Source organism: Pelodiscus sinensis, chromosome 1, assembly GCF_049634645.1.
Source record: "Pelodiscus sinensis isolate JC-2024 chromosome 1, ASM4963464v1, whole genome shotgun sequence".
In the NCBI taxonomy this organism is placed as follows: Eukaryota; Metazoa; Chordata; order Testudines; family Trionychidae; genus Pelodiscus; species Pelodiscus sinensis.
In genome coordinates, this window is record NC_134711.1 from 34,829,858 (window position 1) to 34,848,847 (window position 18,990).

Here is an 18,990-nt window from a genome sequence, read left to right on the forward strand (position 1 = left end):
GCCCACTTGTGGTGAGTTACTACTCACTGCTCAGCTCTAAGTGGCTGTTCCATCAGTTACTTATACCATATTTGATCTTACTATGTTTTTGTTCTTTGTGAAAACTAGCAAATGACTTATTGAACTGAATGTTTTTTTCATTCTACAGCTGTAGTATAGACAAAGCAGCACTTATTTCTTTTAAAGCAAAGCATTTCCATTAACTAGTATTTTAGTCGCTAGCGTTTGACAGCATGTGACTGAAACTCTTTTTTTAGCCATAGCACAGGCAACAGTAAATTATTTTATATTCTTCCTACCATATGATTTAAGTTAAACTTGATTTTGCGCAAATACTTGTAACGCAAGAGTTTTTGCGTTAAAGTATTTGCGCAAGAGAGCATCTACACTGGCATGTGCCTTTGCGCAAGAGAGATGCTTTTGCGCAAAAGCATCCATGTCAGTGTAGATGCTCTCTTGCAAAAGAAAGCTCCGATGGCCATTTTAGCCATCGGGCTTTCTTGTGCAAGAAATTAACGTTGCTGTCTACACTGGCCTCTTGTGCAAGAACAGTTGTACAAGAGGGCTTATCCCTTAGCGGGCGCATCAGAGTATTTGCCCAAGAAGCACTGATTTCCTATATTAAAACGTCAGTGTTCTTGCGCAAGTACTCGCAGCCAGTGTAGACAGGTGGCAAGATTTTGCGCAAAAGCAGTTGCTTTTGTGCAAAATCTTGCCAATGTAGACACAGCCAAGGTGTTTTTGGACACCTTAGTTAGACTTTCCTTAGAAGACCAGCTTGCTATAAAGGGACAAGGTGGGTGTGGTAATATCTCTTATTGAACCACCTTCTCTTGGTGAGAGAGACACGCTTTTGAACATACATAAAGCACTTCTTCAAGAGGCCAGTTTTACATAGAGTTTGCTTTATTGCTCACCACCACTGATGATGTAAGGAAGTTTGTGTTACTCACTGCCACAGTTTTCATAGAAACGTCACTATTAAATCAAGCAAAAGTAATAAATACGCGCATCAGTGCTGAAAGGATGAAAATTGCTACTCAGGACGTGCTCTAATCTGCTTGAAATTGGTGGGGTTGGGAGAGGGGACATGGCAGCATATCTGACCATTAATATCAGCTGGTGTTTAAATTGGGTCTTTAATTACAAGGCATCCATTACTATGTAAAGTAATGCTTATTATTCTTTCCATTTTTCTGGTTAAACGTTGTTCAGTAATGTTGTGTAAACTCATCATCAAACTGCTGTTAGGCCTAATGGAGTACATGAAAGTTCCCAAGGCCTATGGCCCTTTGGTTTTGCTTTGGGAATGAGAAGGATGAGTACTTTGTAGGTGGTAACAGCAATTTTCCCCATCTAAATATGTACAGCTGTGCTCCAAGTTGGGGGGGAGGAGGGAAGAAGCATATCATGACATTTGTTGTTGCAGGATACTGTACTGAAACAGACTCTCCCAGCTTTCATTTTAAACCAGTAGAGGGTACTCTTAAACTGCTAAACCACAGTTAAGGGTTGTGTTCCCAAGGCCAGCAAACAATGTTAACTAGAGAAAAGGTGAGAACAATTATTTTAAACTTCTAATGCCAGTGTATGAGAGAGAGAGATCTCAGTAAGATAAAACTAACATTTAGTATATTCACAAATTCCTAAGCACTCAATACTGTCTACCTTAGTCATCAAATAAGAAACAATGGTAGCAGATTCTGGGACAGCAAACATTTATGCTTCACTTTACCTATGTGAGCAGTCTCATTAAAGTCAATGTAGCACTATTCATATGCATAAAGTGAAGCATGGGCGTAAGTATTTGCAGGATTGTGGCTACAAATTACTATAAATTTAAATTTCTGCCAATTAACTAATATAGTTCTTAATATGAACCAATTTAAAGCTATGGGATTCAGTAGATAAGGCTGCATGATCTCACAGAAATGTAGGCCTAGAAGGGACCTCAAGAAGTAGTCCATCTCCATTACCCTGAGGCAGGACTAAATATACCTGGACTATCCCTAATAGATGTACTGTAATCTTCATCAGAAGAATAACTGATATCACACAATATTAGAAAGATGGGTCATAATTATTATTTACATACCTTTTTCTCATTATTTTTAAACTTAGAGCCCTACCAAATTCATGACTATGAAAAATGGGTCACTGACTGAAAACTGTCTTCTCCCCATGACATCTAAGCTACGTCTACATTGGCATGATCTTGCGCAAATACTCTTTAACACAAGAGTTCTTGTGTTAAAGTATTTGTGCAAGAGAGTGTCTGCACTGGCATGTGCCTTTGTGCAAGAGATGTGCTTTTGCGCAAGAGCATTGATGCCAGTGTAGATGCTCCCTTGCGCAAGAAAGCTCCGATGGCCATTTTAGCCATCGTGCTTTCTTGCGCAAGAAATTCATGTTGCCTGTCTATGCTGGCCTCTTGCGCAAGAACAGTTACACAAGAGGGCTTATTTCTGAGTGGGAGCATCAGAATTCTTGTGCAAGAAGCACTGATTTCACACATTAGAACGTCAGTGTTCTTGCACGAGAACTCCCCGCCAGTGTAGACAGGCAGCATGTTTTTACCCAAAAGCAGCTGCTTTTGCGCAAAATCATGCCAATGTAGACACAGCGCTAGTGTATAATGTGCTTTTACCCTATATGACATAGATTTCATAGGGGGAGACTAGCATTTCTCAAATTGGAGAGGCCTGACTTAGTAAAGAGTTGCAGGGGGTTACAAGGTTTTTTTAGGGGAGTTGTGGTATTGCCACACTTCTGTGCAGGACTGCCAACAGCAGAGAGGAAGGGGAAGGGCAAAAGGAGCAATTGCACTGGTGCCCAGTGTTTCAAAGGGGTCCAGAGCTTCCGGCCATGTCTGCTGCTGTTGAAGCAGCGATGGTGGCCGGAATCCTGGGCCCCTTTGAATAAGTGCCAGAGCACCATGCCAGTGAGCACACTGCACAACTTTGAGTGTTGTAGGGGGTGCCCAGCACCATGCTCTAGGTGGTGCTGAGGGCTGGCTGCTCCGGCCCTGCCTCTTCCTTGTGCAGCTCTGCCACCTCTGGGGGCTCTGAAACACCCTCCCCATGCCCTTTGCCCCCAGACCTGCAGGGGCTGTTGGCCTTGCTGCTTCCATGCTGTCTTAAGAGCTGGACTACCAGAGAGTGGCAGTTGTTGGCCAGCCGACCAGTTCTGAAAGCAGTGCCCAACCAGCAGCAGTGCAGAAGTAAGGGTGGCAATAACTTATCATACCACCCTTACTTCTGCACTGCTGCCTTAACAACTGGATGGCCAGATAGTGGTGGCTGCTGACTGAGGGCCCCACTCTGTATGCAGCAGTGCAGAAGTAAGAGTGCCAATATTATACCATACCATCCTTCTTCACTGCTGCTGCTGCTGGCATTAGAGCTGGGCTCCTGGCTAGTCGCTGCTACTCTCTATCTGCCCAGTTCTGAAAGCAGTGCCACTGCCAGCAGCAGTGCAGAAATAATGCTAGCAGTATCGTAACAATAAACCTGCAACCTCATAACTATACAATTGCAACATCATGACATTTCAGATTTAAATAGCTGAAATCAGGAAATGTATTACTTCAAAAAACCCTATGACCTTGAAATTGATGAAAATGGACTGAATTTTTTTTTTAAAGAATCTTACTCATACAAGCTGAAGTCAGCACCAAAACTTCCCTTGGTAATATTTTGTCAACACAAATGTAAAGAGTACATCAGTTCTTGAAATATCACATACTTTCTCCATGCAACTAGTACTTTTACTCTGCTTCTTATCTGTATAACAACAAATTATTTCATTAAGCATATGAACTATTTACTCCTCCATACAAGTCCCAGCTTCCATCAGCCAGTTGTACACAGCATCAAATCCATTCTTATTGTTCACAGATGTTTTGTCTCTACAAATTGACAGAGACGCAAAGGATGATGTAACCAGTGACACCTGGGACCAATTCATGATTCTTATTGGCACATCTGGAGCTCCCAGAATGATTAAAGAACTAAGACTAATGGAACCACTTTTATGGCCAATTTGCAACCCAACACTACCTGGGCCAGATGTCGTATAATGACCGCTGGTGGCTCATTAAGAACAGAATAACATTGTTTTCTACTGGTGCTCTTGCCTTGACATTGGAAACTATTTGTTCTCCATTTTTTCCTTCAAAACTTTCTGTAGATGGTAATGTAAAGGGACAAAAACTATGATCATTTCATTGCAAGTGGCATATTTTGTTTTAGTGCCCTGTTTTAAGGATTTCATAGTTACAAAATATCAGGGAATTAGGGGTTGGGAAACAGATAAGATAGTCAGCACTCTTGTTGCAAGGGGAAGATTAGATAATTCTTCTGTTACTTAGGAGATATTTTATTTTCTAAACATGTTCACTTAAAACATATGTATAATATGTGATATTAATTTCTTAACCTTGTCTGTGCCACTTCTGTAGATGCCCTGAAGCATTTCATAGATGTGCAAAATATCATCGTAATTATTTATTGTGACAAACTCTGTTCACATGCAGGTCAGGTAAGGAAGAAATATTGTTTAAAATTTGAAATCTCTATGCTTTCTTTCTATACTGGCTTTGCTTGCCCTGTGTATTATCTAATCCGAAGGTAAAAGCATGCTTATATCCATCCCTATTCAGGTAAGTGCTTAAAGTCATGATTAACTTCAGGCATGTGCTTCAATACAGTTCCCCAGAAGTCAATGTGACTTAAGCACTGGCTTAAGTACTTTGCTGTATGAGCAGAGCTGCAGTAGCCAATAGTTGAGTACCAACCTATTCCTTCTGCAAACAGTAACACACATGCTTAACTTTAAGATTGTGAATAGTCCCACTGACTCGAATGAGACTACTCCATGCTTGAAGTTAAGCATGTGTTACAAGTTCTTGTAGAGGGAGGACCTAAATTACCAGCTGTGTGCCCTTTTTTTGTAAAGTGATATTCGAGACCTTCCATTGAATTTTGATTGAAGTGGTTTGATGTAGAACAATGCCCATCCCTGGGAAAGATTCCTTATTGTTGAATTTAAATATCTCAGAGCACGTGCTCCAAAACCAGAACAAGTTGTGAACAGATGTGATTGTTAACAGCAATGGAAAGGGCTGACAGTTTCATAGTAGTCAGTCTATAAACAAAAAATGGACTACTTTGAAGAGCTATCTTCTCTTCTGAAAATAGCATAATATTTACCAGGAAAGTCATCATCAATCATATGGCAATCTGGCTATTGGCTTAAGCTTTCTGTGATAATATTTGGACTTTACATAATGTAAAAAATAAGAACACAGTGTTTAGATGAGTAAGGAGTACAGTAGTGGAAAGATGCAATTACACAAGTTAATGTTCCTTGAATAGAACTTGAATAAACTTCCATGGGAAATTTGTTTATTTCTGAACTTAGCTAACTGGTTCCAGGAAATACTCACGCTATGAAAAACTCTGCCTATTCCCTGGGGAAGGAGAAGTATTTATCAAAGGATTGGGATACTCTATCTTTGCCAGTGGAGGAATGGAAATGCCGTTCATTATTCTTGGTCTCTGTGTTTACAAGTAGAAAGAAAGAGAGAATGCACAATATTAGAGACTGAATTAGGTTGCTGTTTCCAAGGTCCTGGGAAAGCCTCAAAAGCTGTCCAGTTTTTAGAAGCAGATTGAGTGACTCAGGGAAGTAGTAATACAGTAGTAAGAAGGGATCCACAGTAGTAAGAAGGGATCCACAGTGTGTGTGTGTGTGTGTGTGTGTGTGTGTAATCAAAAAAGCCCAGCTCCACAAAGGGATTGAGGCATCCCTGTGACCTGCAAAACATCTACCAAGCTGCTGCTGAATCCTGTGGGCTTCTCAACTCACTTGGCACCCATATTTCCATTGCAGAACTCCATTGGCCCCTACATTCCTGGTTCTGGGCATACGCGTTGCTGCTTCACTCTAGGTGGCTGCAGGCTTATCTCTTACCTATACCCCAGCATAATCAATGGGAAGATAAATATTCACCCACCTGTTTTACCTTGAGTCCAATCTGATATGTGTGCTTATAAGGATACTTACCAGGTCAAGCTCCATTCAAGATCTGTGCAGGACTGCCAACCACTGTGTAGTGGCAGTGGTTGCTGCTGTCATTATAACATTTAGCTCAGTGGTTAGAGCATTCACCTAGCATGTGGGAAATGTGGGTTTAAATTTCCCCCTCAGCCTGTAGGGATTTGGACAGGGTCTCTGATACCCCCATGAACACACTAGCATCTGGCTAATGAGATATCCTAATAAGGGAATTCCCGAATCTCTGCAGTTGATCCTGTTACACTTCATATAAATACTTGATAATCACTGCATCAGAGAGTGAGAATAATTTTAAATCTGGTGGTTATGGTGCCCACCTGGGAGGTGGCAGACCCAGGGCCTATCCCCTCTTCCTGCCTCCCCCCTTCCCCGTGCCAGAGATTTTAATTATTTATCCAAACTGGAACGGCTTCTACAGAAGAGATTGAGGGAGACCTACATCAGAATGTCCTACAGTTCCATGGCTTGATCACTCACCTAACAGGAGATTTCTATTCACATTCTTACTGTTAAACACACATGGTCGGTTGAGAACCAGCCTATGGTTGACAGTGTTGTAGCAGATGTTGTGCAGTGAAATTCACTCAGCTGGCTGAATCCATGAATCTTGCCTGGTCAGCCCTGTGTGCAGCAGCAGTTAGAGCCAAGGAATGTACCCCTTTATACGTCCATGGAGAATTTGAGAGCATTGTGTGTTGAGCTTTTTTTGGCCACAGGCTGAAGGACATGCAATACCACTTTTGATTATAAGGAGCGACTGAAGGGAGACCACAATTATGTGAGATCGTGACATTTTGCATAAGGTTTAATGTATGCTCAGTCAGGGCTTTGGTGATGAAATCGCACACAGAATGCTTCCAACCATACAGACTTTTGAGATGTGGTTACCTCATCTCAAAAAAGATATATTGGCATTGGAAAAGGTTCAGAACAGGGCAACAAAAATGATTAGGGGTTTGGAATGAGTCCCACAAGAAGAGAGATTAAAAAGACTTAGGCTTTTCATCTTAGAAAAGAGGAGACTAAGGGGGGGGGATATGATAGAGGCCTATAAAATGATGACTGGTGTGGAAAAAGTGAATAAGGAAAAGTTATTTACTTATTCCCACAATATAAGAACTAGGGGTCACCAAATGAAATGAATAGGCAGCAGGTTTAAAACAAACAAAAGGAAGTTTTTCTTCACTCAGCACATGGACAACCTGTGGAACTCCTTGCCAGAGCATGTTGTAAAGATTAGGACTTTAACAGGGTTCAAAAAAGAGCTAGATTAATTACTGGAGGTTAAGTCCATCAATGGCTATTAGTCAGGATGGGAAGGAATGGTGTCCCTAGCCTCTGTTTGTCTGTAATTGGGTGATAGGAGAGGGATCATGTGAGGATTACCTGTTGTGTTCTCTCTATCTGGGGCATCTGGCATTGGCCATTGTTGTGAGGGTCTTAGGAGACAACCATCTCCCCAGCACCTTCCACTGGTTGCCATTTCTTCTTCAAAGGAAGTTGCTCTCTGAATAAGCAAGAATTATGAGTTTACTCAATAAACTGGTGCAGCCTTCATACTGATTTACACCTTGGCTACATCTACACTGGCATGATTTTCTGAAAATGCTTTTAACGGAAAGGATTTCCGTTAAAAGCATTTTCGGAAAAGCGCGTCTAGATTGGCAGGATGCTTTTCCGCAAAAGCACTTTTTGCAGAAAAGCGTCCATGGCCAATCTAGATGCGGTTTTCTGCAAAAAAGCCCCGATCGCCATTTTCGCGATCGGGGCTTTTTTGCAGAAAACAGTACTGTGCTGTCTACACTGGCCCTTTTGCGCAAAAGTCTTTCGGAAAAAGCCTTTTGCCCGAATGGGAGCAGCATAGTATTTCCGGAAAAGCACTGACAATCTTACATTAGACCGTCAGTGCTTTTCCGGAAATTCAAGCGGCCAGTGTAGACAGCTGGCAAGTTTTTCCGGAAAAGCGGCTTGTTTTCCGGGAAAAACTTGCCAGTCTAGACACAGCTCTTATGTAGACTCCTGAAGATGGTGCAACTGCGTGAGGAAGAAGATCATCTTGCAACCAAGACACAAAAGTTGAAGTCAGAGATCTGGGTTCTACAAGCTTGGCCATAAGCTCCTGTATGTCTCTGGGTTAGTGACGTCCTCTCTCTGTGCTTCAGAGTCCCCGATCCAAACCCTCCAATTAGGAAAAGGCCAGTGGTGTCGCTGAACATGACAGGATCAGCTCAAGAGAGGAGTGTTTTGAGAGAGCTGGTGAAATGGCTCCTATATTTCTGTGACTGGAGTCCCAGGGCAGCCAACTGAGGTCACTCAAGTTGGGTGAACTGCAAAGAATAGGGGAGCCATTCCCTAAAGCTGGTTAATATTCCAATATTTAGATTTACCAAGCCAGCACAAAACACCTTCTGTAACACCTTATGGGTTATGCAGAAGCCAACAACACAGTTCCCTTGCTTAAGGCAATCCAGCCTTAGGCTTCCACCCAGACACCCAAGTCAAATATGATCAAAGCATTTGATACGGTCTCACATTAACTTCTTATTACTAAACTAGAAAAATACAACCTAGATGGGGCTACTATAAAGTAGGTACATAACCGTTGGATAACCGTTCTCAGGGAGTAGTTATTAATGGTGTATAGTGATGCTGGAAGGGTATAACAAGTGGGGTTCTGCAGGGGTCTGTTTTGGGACCGATTCTGTTCAATATCTTCATCAATGATTTAGGTGATGGCATTGAGCAGGGGTGGGCAATAATTTTTGATGGGGGGGGCACTCCAAGAATTTGGAAAGTGGTTGAGGGCCACGCTCTTCCATAATATTAATGGAGGAGGTGCAGGCTCTGGGATGGAGCTTGTGTGTAGAAGGGAGCTTGGGGTAAGAGATCTGGGATGAAGGAGGAAGTGTGGGGTCTGGGAGGGAGTTTGAGTGAAGGAGGCAATTATGACCAGGGGCACTGGACTGAGGTGCAGGGAGTTGGGTTCTGACCTAGGCACGGGATTGGGGTACAGGAGTTTGAGTTGCGACCTAGGGCAGGAGGGGATTGTCCTCTGGGTCTGGCGATTGAGATGCCGGGTCCGGGAAGGGATATGGTTGCAGGAGGGGGACAGAGGGTTTTGGTATGTGGAGCAGGGGGCAGGAGTATAAGGGCAGATGGTTGGCAAAGGGAGGGCCTGGGGTGCCAGAGGCAAGCCTGGCCAGGAGACTTACCTGGGTGACTCCCAACCAGCAGTCCAGCATGTTTCTCAGGCAAGCAGGCAGCCAGCCTGCCTGCCCCACCCCCGCACAGGCTACAAGACCATGTGAGTGTGTGAATAACTAGGAGCCAAAGGGAGAGAGGTGTTTGGTGTTTGTTATTCAAACAGGCAGCTCCCATTGACCAGTTTCTGGCCAGAAACCATCCAATGGGATGTCTAGGGGGCAAGAGCAGTGTCTGAAGCCTCTCCCCCCGCCTGACTCACAGTTTTGAAAGAGAAATGGTTTTGCAGCCATTTTTCTGAATGGCGTGTGGATGGGGCAAGGCAAGCAGGGAGCCCGCCTGGAGCTCCCCACTGCATCCGTGGGCCGGATCTGGTGGCTTGACAAGCTGGATTCAGCCCACAAGCCGTATTTTGTTCAAGCCCAGTATTGAGAGTACGCTTATTATGTCTGCAGCTGATACCAAGTTAGGAGGGGTTGCAAGTGCTTTGGGGGATAGGGTCATAATTCAAAATTATCTGGACAAACTGGAGAAATGGTCTGAGGTAAATAGGAGGCAGTTTAATAAGGATAAATGCAAAGTACTCCTCTAAAGAAGGAACAATCAGTTTCACACATACAGAATGGGAAGCGTCTGTCTAGGAAGGAATACTGCAGAAAGGGATCCAGGGGTAATAGTGGACCACAACCTAAATATGAGTCAGCAGTGTGACACTATTGCCAAAAAAGCAAACATGCTTCTGGGATGCATTAACAAGAGTGTTGTGAGCAAGACACGAGAAGCCATTCTTCCACTCTACTCTGTGCTGATTAGGCCTCAATTGGAGTATTATGTCCAGTTCTGGGTACCACATGACAAGAAAGATGTGGAGAAATTGGAGAAGGGCCAGAGAAGAGCAACAAGAATGATTAAAGGTCTAAAAAAGAGATGACTGAGAGGGGACATGATAGCAGTTTTCCAGTATTTAAAAGAGTGTTAGAAGCAGGAGGAACAAAAATTGTTCTCGTTGGCCCCTGATGATAGGACAAGAAGCAATGGGCTTAAACTGCAGCAAGGGAGGTTTAGGTTGGACATTTGGGAAAACTTCTTAACTGTCAGGATGGTTAAACACTGGAATAAATTGCCTAGAGAGGCTGTGGAATCTTCATCACTGGAAATATTTAAGAACAGATTGGATAGACATCAGGGATAATCTAGATGGTGCTTGGTCCTGCTGTGAAGGCAAGGGACTGGACTTGATGAACTTTCGAGATCCCTTCTAGTTCTAATATTCTATGATTCTACCACTGAAGATCTTATTAATCCTGTAAGTAATATCTACCAAACCTAAAGAATCAGACACATTACCTCCCAGCTTAATTAATAGTTCAGATTTTACCCCCAACTATGCACTAATAGCCAATTCTTATTAACTAAACTAAAATGTATTAAAAAAAGAAGAGTGAATATTGGTTAAGAGATCAGCACACTTATAGACATGAAGACAGTGCTGAGATCAGAGTCACAGTAGAGATGTTGAGCTTTATAATTGTTCTTTCAGAATTAGGTCCAATAGGTTCAATGTCCATATTCAGGATGAATCCAAGCAAACTTGGAGATCTCAGTCTTGGATCTCAAACTTCCCTGATGATGAAAAGCAGATCTGAGATGAAAAGGATCAGATTCCAAGAGTCTTTTATACAATTTCCTATCATCCACTTGACTATACCGGTCATGGGTAAACAGTAGGCTTTTGATGTAACCTCCTATTTTCCAAACACCACCATTACACAAATTAATATAGAGCAATCTTTCCTTTAGGCAATCTATCACAGATTTCAAAGAGACATACAGACAATGACATTATTTCACCCAAGATTCATCTAAATGTTAGTATTCCCTTTTGATCTCAGAGTCAATAGCTGTAGTGACAGACAGGAACTATTTACATGGCTAGCATCTATAAGTAAAAACCCAACACTGATATTACTTCTAACAACATAGATTTGCATTTTAAAGTTCTAGACTTCTCAGTATTTAATGGGCTTAATAACCATTTACCTACTTTTCTAACATGTCTCTACAGATAGCTTATGGGTCTGTTAGCCTGCAGAATGCTTAACCCTTTCTGGCCACGTTTCATGCTGGGTATAAGATTTGTTGCAATTATATAACACTGGGGGTGTGTCTAGACTACATGCCTCCTTCGACGGAGGCATGTAGATTAGCCAGATCGGAAGAGGGAAATGAAGCCGCGATTAAAATAATCGCGGCTTCATTTAAATTTAAATGGCTGCCCCGATCTGCCGATCAGCTGTTTGTCGGCAGATCGGGGGAGTCTGGACGCGATGCCCCGACAAAGAAGCCTTTCTTCATCGACACAGGTAAGCCTGGTTTCACGAGGCTTACCTGTGTCAATGAAGAAAGGCTTCTTTGTCGGGGCATCGCGTCCAGACTCCCCCGATCTGCCGACAAACAGCTGATCGGCAGATCGGGGCAGCCATTTAAATTTAAATGAAGCCGCGATTATTTTAATCGTGGCTTCATTTCCCTCTTCCGATCTGGCTAATCTACATGCCTCCATCGAAGGAGGCATGTAGTCTAGACACACCCTGGGTGCAGCAATGTTTTTTATAACTGTGGTTTGTAACCTATCCCTTAAATCGGCTTCCGTACCTAATGACTGGAAGGTAGCCAACATGACACCAATATTTAAAAAGGGCTCTAGAGGCGATCCGGGAAATTACAGACCGGTAAGTCTAACTTCAGTACCGGGCAAATTAGTCGAAACAATAGTAAAGAATAAAATTGTGAAGCATGTAGAAGAACATAATTTGTTGGACAAAAGTCAACATGGTTTCTGTAAAAGGAAATCCTGTCTTACTAATCTATTAAGAGTTCTTTGAAGGGGTTAACAAACATGCAGACAAGGGGGATCCAGTAGATATAGTATACTTAGATTTTCAGAAAGCCTTTGACAAGGTACCTCACCAAAGGCTCTTGTGTAAATTACATGGCCATGGGATAAGAGGGAAGGTCCTCTCATGGATTGAGAACTGGTTAAAAGACAGGAAACAAAGGTAGGAATAAATGGTAAATTTTCAGAATGGAGAGGGGTAACTAGTGGTGTACCCCAAGGGTCAGTCCTGGGACCAATCCTGTTCAACTTATTCATAAATGATCTGGAGAAAGGGGTAAGCAGTGAGGTGGTAAAGTTTGCAGATGATACCACACTGTTTAGGATAGTCAAGACAGAAGCAGATTGTGAGGGACTCCAAGAAGATCTCACCAAACGGAGTGATTGGGCAACAAAATGGCAAATGAAATTTAATGTGGATAAGTATAAAGTAATGCACATTGGGGAAAAATAACCCCAACTATACGTACTGTATGATGGGGGCTGATTTGGCTATGACAAATCAGGAAAGAGATCTTGGAGTTTTCATGGACAGTTCTCTGAAAACTTCCACACAGTGTGCAGCGGCGGTCAAAAAGGCAAATAGGATGCTAGGAATTATTAAGAAAGGGATAGAAAATAAGACTCATAATATCTTACTGTCCCTGTATAAAACTATGGTACGTCCACATCTTGAATACTGTGTACAGATGTGGTCTCCTCACCTCAAAAAAGATATTTTGGCCTTGGAAAGGGTTCAGAAAAGGGCAACTAAAATGATTAGGGGTTTGGAACGGGTCCCATATGAGGAGAGATTAAAGCGACTGGGACCTTTCAGTTTAGAAAAGAGGAGACTGAGGGGGGGGGGGGGGGGATATGATAGAGGTATATAAAATCATGAGTGGTGTGGAAAGGTCCGATAAAGAAAAGTTTATTTATTAGTTCCCTAAATAGAAAAACTAGAGGACACCAAATGAAATTAATGGGTAGCAGGTTTAAAACTAATAAAAGAAAGTTCTTCTTCACACAGCATGTAGTCAACCTCTGGAACTCCTTGCCAGAGGAGGCTCTGAAGGCTAGGACTATAATAGAGTTTAAAGAGAAGCTAGATAATTTCATGGAGGTTAGCTGCATAAAAGGCTATTAGCCAGGGGATAAAATGGTGTCCTTGGCCTCTCTTTGTCAGAGGCTGGAGAGGGATGGCAGGAGACAAATCGCTTGATCATTGTCTTCGGTCCACCCTCTCTGGGGCACCTGGTGCTGGTCACTGTCTGCAGACAGGATACTGGGCTAGATGGACCTTTGGTCTGACCCAGTGTGGCCGTTCTTATGTTTATGTTCTTATAAGGGATGTTAGCATGTACCCAGTTACACGATTAACCGATAAGCTTGCACTCATCAATTAATCTTAACGATTATACATACTTCCTCTCCCCTGTATCAGAGGCAGCAACAGGGGGGAAGCAGGAGCCAGTGTCTTTGGGGAGCCAGCGCCTTTGGGGAGTTAGCTTTTAAGCCAGCTGCCCATGAGTGCTAGCTCCTGCAGAGCCACTTTCCCCCTCCCCTGCACTGTCTCCCACAGAGGCAGCAGAGAGAGGTGGTAGGTGGGAGCTGGAACTTGAGGGAAACCTGCTTTCAAGCATGTAATGGGTTCCACTGAACTACCTGCCCCTTTCTCTCCCCCCCCCCCCCCCATGCTGTTGCCTCTGTATCAAAGCCAGCAGCACAGGGTGGGGAGCTGGTGGGAGCCGGCTCCCTGTGAGCACCGGCTCGTACCTGACCCCCTGCGTATAAATTTGTAAAAATTAAGCAGTTACACATTTACAAAAAACCATAATTGTTAACATCCCTAATTTTTATAGTAATATTTTACTCAGATAATATCACAACTACCCACTTCAGGTTAGGGCATGGCCTAATAAGGAAGAGCCTTGTGCTCCAACAACCCATAATGACCAGTAGGGCACCTGACAACTGTAACTTAGAGCAGTCTTCACTGGGGTATCCATCAGCAGTACTGTAGCCCCAGAACTGGGGGGAACAAACACGTGGCTTAAAGCCACCTTTGCATCCTCCTTCTGGCACTCCTATGCCAGAAACAAGGATCCCTTGCCTGACTATATGGACAACAGATTTTCTTCTATATCACAGTAGCTTAATTCATTAATATTTGTGAGTAAGGCACAAATGCTACAGTGACAATACTATAGACATGCCTATGAATAGTGAAATAAGCACTGAATTTGGCTGACTGCATGTGTAATGCCTCCAGACCTCAGTCGTCTGTGGGTGGAATCAAGCCTGGGATCTCTGATGCTTAGTGAATGAGCCTCTATCGCATGTGCTAAAAGACAGCTGTTTGATAGCTAAGCTAGAGAGCAGAATCATCATTCTCTATTTGGGTGGTCTCAGTGCCACTAGATGGGACAGTGCACCACACCTAGAAGGTGTGTGGGTTACATATGTGCATAATGAAGGTCTGTATCTGATGTGAGTTTAATCTGAATGGAAGATTAATGTGGATTTTGTTAGAACATGTGTTTCTTTTGTTTTGTTTTGTTTTTTGGCAATAACCTGAGAAATGCAGGCATGGAGAAAAAGTTCCTTTTGATTATACAAAGACCAATCGTATGTTCATAGCTAGAGCACGCACAGGGAATCACCAATTTGCTGCATTCCCACAAGATTCATAAAATAGCTGCACAGCAGAGACAACAAGCTCTAACATGAAAAACATGCACACTCCCCTCTCCTCTTCCCTCCCAATGGAAACGTCTTCATGTTTCCTTTTCCTAAGACCCGAGCATGCTAGAAACAGGCATTAGCAGCAGAACAAAATGTCCATTCTTCTTAGCAAAAGTCTGTTTTTTCTCTTGAGAAGATGTGTAAAGAAATACCAACCTTCCCACTGTTTATTTAATCTCATGCTTTGATTAATGTTGTGATGACAAGCATTAGAACCTTCAGGGCTGCAACCTGGGATGAAAGGGTTGTGGGCTGTTGCTGCATCACTACAAGAGACTTTAGGCTGGGTTCCCATGGGAGGACCCTGTGAGGCTGGGGTCTACAGGAAGTACCATCCAGCAGGACTGGAGTGGCAGCTTCTCACAGCCCCTCATTGGCCAATACCAATAAAACAAACCCAGAAAGCACAAAGGGAAGCATTCTGGGCAACAATACAGACTACCTGCTTTTTTTCTGCTCCAAACTCTACTGGTGATAGACCCCAGATTCTGGCTTCAGACCCTGGTTTGTCTTGGGATTTGCAGTTTTATTGCTATCTGTAATGTGGTGTTCACCCCCTGATGTCCTGGTAATCTGGACTTGCCTGATGCCTCTCAGTTCATCGCTGGCCTGTAGTGGACTCTGATTACCTGGTACCTTACTTGGCTCAAATCCTTCTCTGACCAGTAGGTCTGGCTGCCCTTATTACAGTTGTGATAACAAGTGATTAATGATTTTGTTAAATACTTATTTCTACTAGCAAGGACCTGAGGAACTTTTCTAGAAAAGCTTTCTCAGATGATAGATCCTGTTAAATTAGAAGCCAATTTTTGGAATCTTGAGGAAATCATTGAATAAAAGGGATTTTTGTTCCTCTCTGTTCACAAAGGCTGACTAAATTATTATATGAAGACTGCCCTTTGCATCTTCAAAGTGCTGAACAAATATTTAACTAATCAAGAGGAGGGGGAAACAGACTTTAAAGGATGACTTCCCAAACCAAACTGATTTTAGTATGACTTCTGTGGTTGAGTAAGAAAAATGTCTAGGAGGCTCTCTGATAAGTCCTTGCTGCAAAATTCCTTCTTCTTTTATCCACAGCCTTCTTTCCCTTCTAGCCCCTCCACACTTCCTGCATGGCCTTTCAGTCTGTGCTCTCTCCATTCCTAACTTTAGCCCTCCACTTTGCTGTCATGTCCTGAAGTGCCTGCAGGGATGCCACCAGTGGCAGCATTGCCCTATTGGCTACACCAAAAGAGGCAGAGCCTCAGGCAGAAGGGGCAGGACTGGGACATTTCCCTGCTTCCCCACCCAAAGACCATGATTAGTCTGGTGGTGGGGCAGCGAGTGAAGTCTTTGCCCCCCACAGAGGTTCCTCCTAGGCACCCATGCTTAACGTCTGTTCCCCTGGGCTTGGGGTGAGTATGCAAATTCTCCTCCCGCCCTGCCAGGAGCACATGGCGCTTCTAAGGTGCTACAATTTGTGTCGAGTACACCATTAGTTGATAAAAGGCCACTGCGACTCTGCAGTATAAATGTAGTAGGAGCCGGTCTGGACCCTCTCCGTCTCTGCTTTTTAAATGTGTTCAGAACCACTGTGCCTCTGCCTCCCCTGTCCCTCCCCACTGCACCACAGAGACAGTGCTAGGGGGAAACGGCTTTTAAGCTGGCTCTCCCCAGCACTAGCTTCTGCTTCCCTCTTCCCCTTGCTGTCTCTGATATAGAGGCAGCAAGGGGGCGGAGGGGAAATGCGAGTAGTTGACTCGACTACCTGATAAGCCTAGTTGACTAGTCTTTTACATTCTTAAGCATAGGTGCAGACTCTGTGGCAGTCTGGGGCTGGAGTACCCATGGGGATAAATAGCAGCAGCCCCCACCAGCTCTCTCTCTTTCCCTAGCACCTCTTACCTCTAGCAGGCCCCACTGATCAGTACCTCACCCTCCCTCCCCATGCCTCCCTCCTGCTGATTTCAGCTGTTTCACAGCATTAGGAAGGGTCTGAGAGGCAGAGAGGGAGGGGGGACTTGGCACACGCAGAGTAGTGGGTGGAATTGGGCAGGAAGAGCTGGGCAAGGGTGGAGCAGGGGCAGGAGTGGAGAGGGGTGGGCAGAGGCGGGGCAGGGGTGAGATCTTGCGAAAAGATGAAATAGAGCTGGGTGGGGGCAGAGTTGGGGATCAAGCACCTCCCAGGCACTTTTCAAAGTCATTACCTGTGTGATGTGGGATCCCCAGTGTCCTTGTGTTGGAGCAGAAGTCATGAGGGATTGTTATCCTTGTGTGCAGAGCTGTACTTAGCATTTCCTGACCAAGGGACTCACCCTCAACTAAATGGCACTTTCTAAGCTGGGTACAAGTGTTCCAAAGTCTAGTGAATTGAAGGAGGGTGGGAATAGGTACTTGTGCCTGGTGGAGTGGGACCCAGATACCATTAGACCCTTCCTTTCTCCACAGTGTACTAGCAGAGGCTATTTGGACTCAATTGAGAGCCTTGTTACCCGCCGAAGAGCTGAAATCATTAAGTCTAAGTATTAGACGTGCTTTTGGATAGTGTCCTGAAGACATCCAGCAGGGTGGGTGGTAGAGAGGGGTGGTGAGTGAGTGCTGGAGCAGCAGTGTGTGTTAAGTGCCTCCTTCCACCTCCACCCAAGGTGGGAGGTGAATTGTGTAGCTGCACCTCTGAACTCTGGATCTGAACTGAACTATCCAACAATGGCAACTGTGAGTGGGGTTCAGAGAGGATGGACATGTTAAAAGGATTGTTGGGTTGCTGGACTTAAGTCCCTGAGGGGAAAAGGACACGGCTCAGTTTACTCGGGAGTGGACCTTTTGCTCATGGTTTCTATTTATGAATCCTGTTTGCAGTGCTTCTCCTAATTAATGCTGAGTTACATCCCTCCTTGTTTTTAAAGTTTTTTGCTATACTCAGACTCTGTACTTGTGAGAGGGGAAGTATTGCCTCTTAGAGGCACCAGGGGGTGGTGTGTAATTGTCCTGGGTCACTGGGTGGGACCTTCAACTGTTTTTGTGTTGAAGGGGAACCTCTGCCTACTGAACCCTGCACTTGTTGCTTCCAACTCTGGCTGGCAGAAGAGTTACACAAAAGTTACCTCATTATCCCCCTCAGGCTATGAATTCCAACTTGCTGGGGTGAGTGAGCTTTCAGAGAGGAGTGAGGGATTTGCTTTCCTATTTAAACAAAAAGGCTTTGTCATAACCGTAATGCAACAGAGTGATCTGTCTTGTTAAAAGTTTGTTTGGATTTTTTCCACCACAGAGATTCAATTCTCATTCTGCTTTTTTTTTTTTTTCCTTCCTTTTTTGGGAGGGGAGTGGGACATTAGGAGTGTGAGAGAATAGGATAATAATAGAGTGGGAAAAGAGAGGATTCTTTCTTTATTTCTTTTGCCAGTTGCAACTTCCTGTCTTTTTTATTATTTTCTTTTTTCTCTAAAAAGGAGCAAACCCCTATATGAATACTCTTGAAGTATAATTTATTTCAGTTTATCTGCAATTTGTTTGGACTCTGCCACATCCAGGGAACACGTCTGCTTTTTCAAAACTGTTTCCAAAAAAGTGTGTGCGTTCTTTAGGCATCCCTGTATTCCTCATTTTATGAGGAATAAGGGATCTTCTGAAAGAGGAGGTTTTTTCCACATTTGGCCCTGTATAGACAGGTTTTTCTCTTCCGAAAAAACAAGTGGAAAAAACCCCCTGCAGTGTAGCCCTTCAGTGATTTCAGCTACATCAGAATAAACTAGGTTAGGTCTATTAAAAAGCATTTTGCATGTATTTAATTACATGGATTTTAAATTGTCCTTTTCTAAACACCAAGTAGAATCAGTTTAACTAAAAGGTGCAAACAGGGAAATAAAAAGTTTTTTGCTGGTTGCTGGGCTACCAATGAATAGAACTACCAGAAACATGAGGTCCAGGAAAAGGAAATAAATCAAAGAACTTTTGAAGAGCCTAAGTCCAGATCTATATTAGGAGGCAAAGTTGAACTAAGGTATGCAACTCCAGCTATATGAATAATGTAGCTGGAGTCAACATACCTTAGTTTGACTTATTGAGGTGTCTCCACTGTGGGGAGTCAATGGGAGCATTTCTTCCCT

General features: G+C 43.6%; 1 protein-coding gene across 2 annotated transcripts in view; it reads left to right on the forward strand.

Annotated features, from left to right (window-relative positions):
* The window catches only part of CRELD2 (CRELD disulfide isomerase 2), a 65,195-nt gene that overhangs the window by 32,015 nt on the left and 14,190 nt on the right, over positions 1-18,990 (forward strand). For both annotated transcript variants that reach the window (XM_075927874.1, XM_075927885.1), the window contains exon 10: positions 4,460-4,539. In XM_075927874.1, coding sequence (XP_075783989.1) covers positions 4,460-4,539 — 80 coding nt within the window. The remainder of the gene's footprint in view (positions 1-4,459; positions 4,540-18,990) is intronic.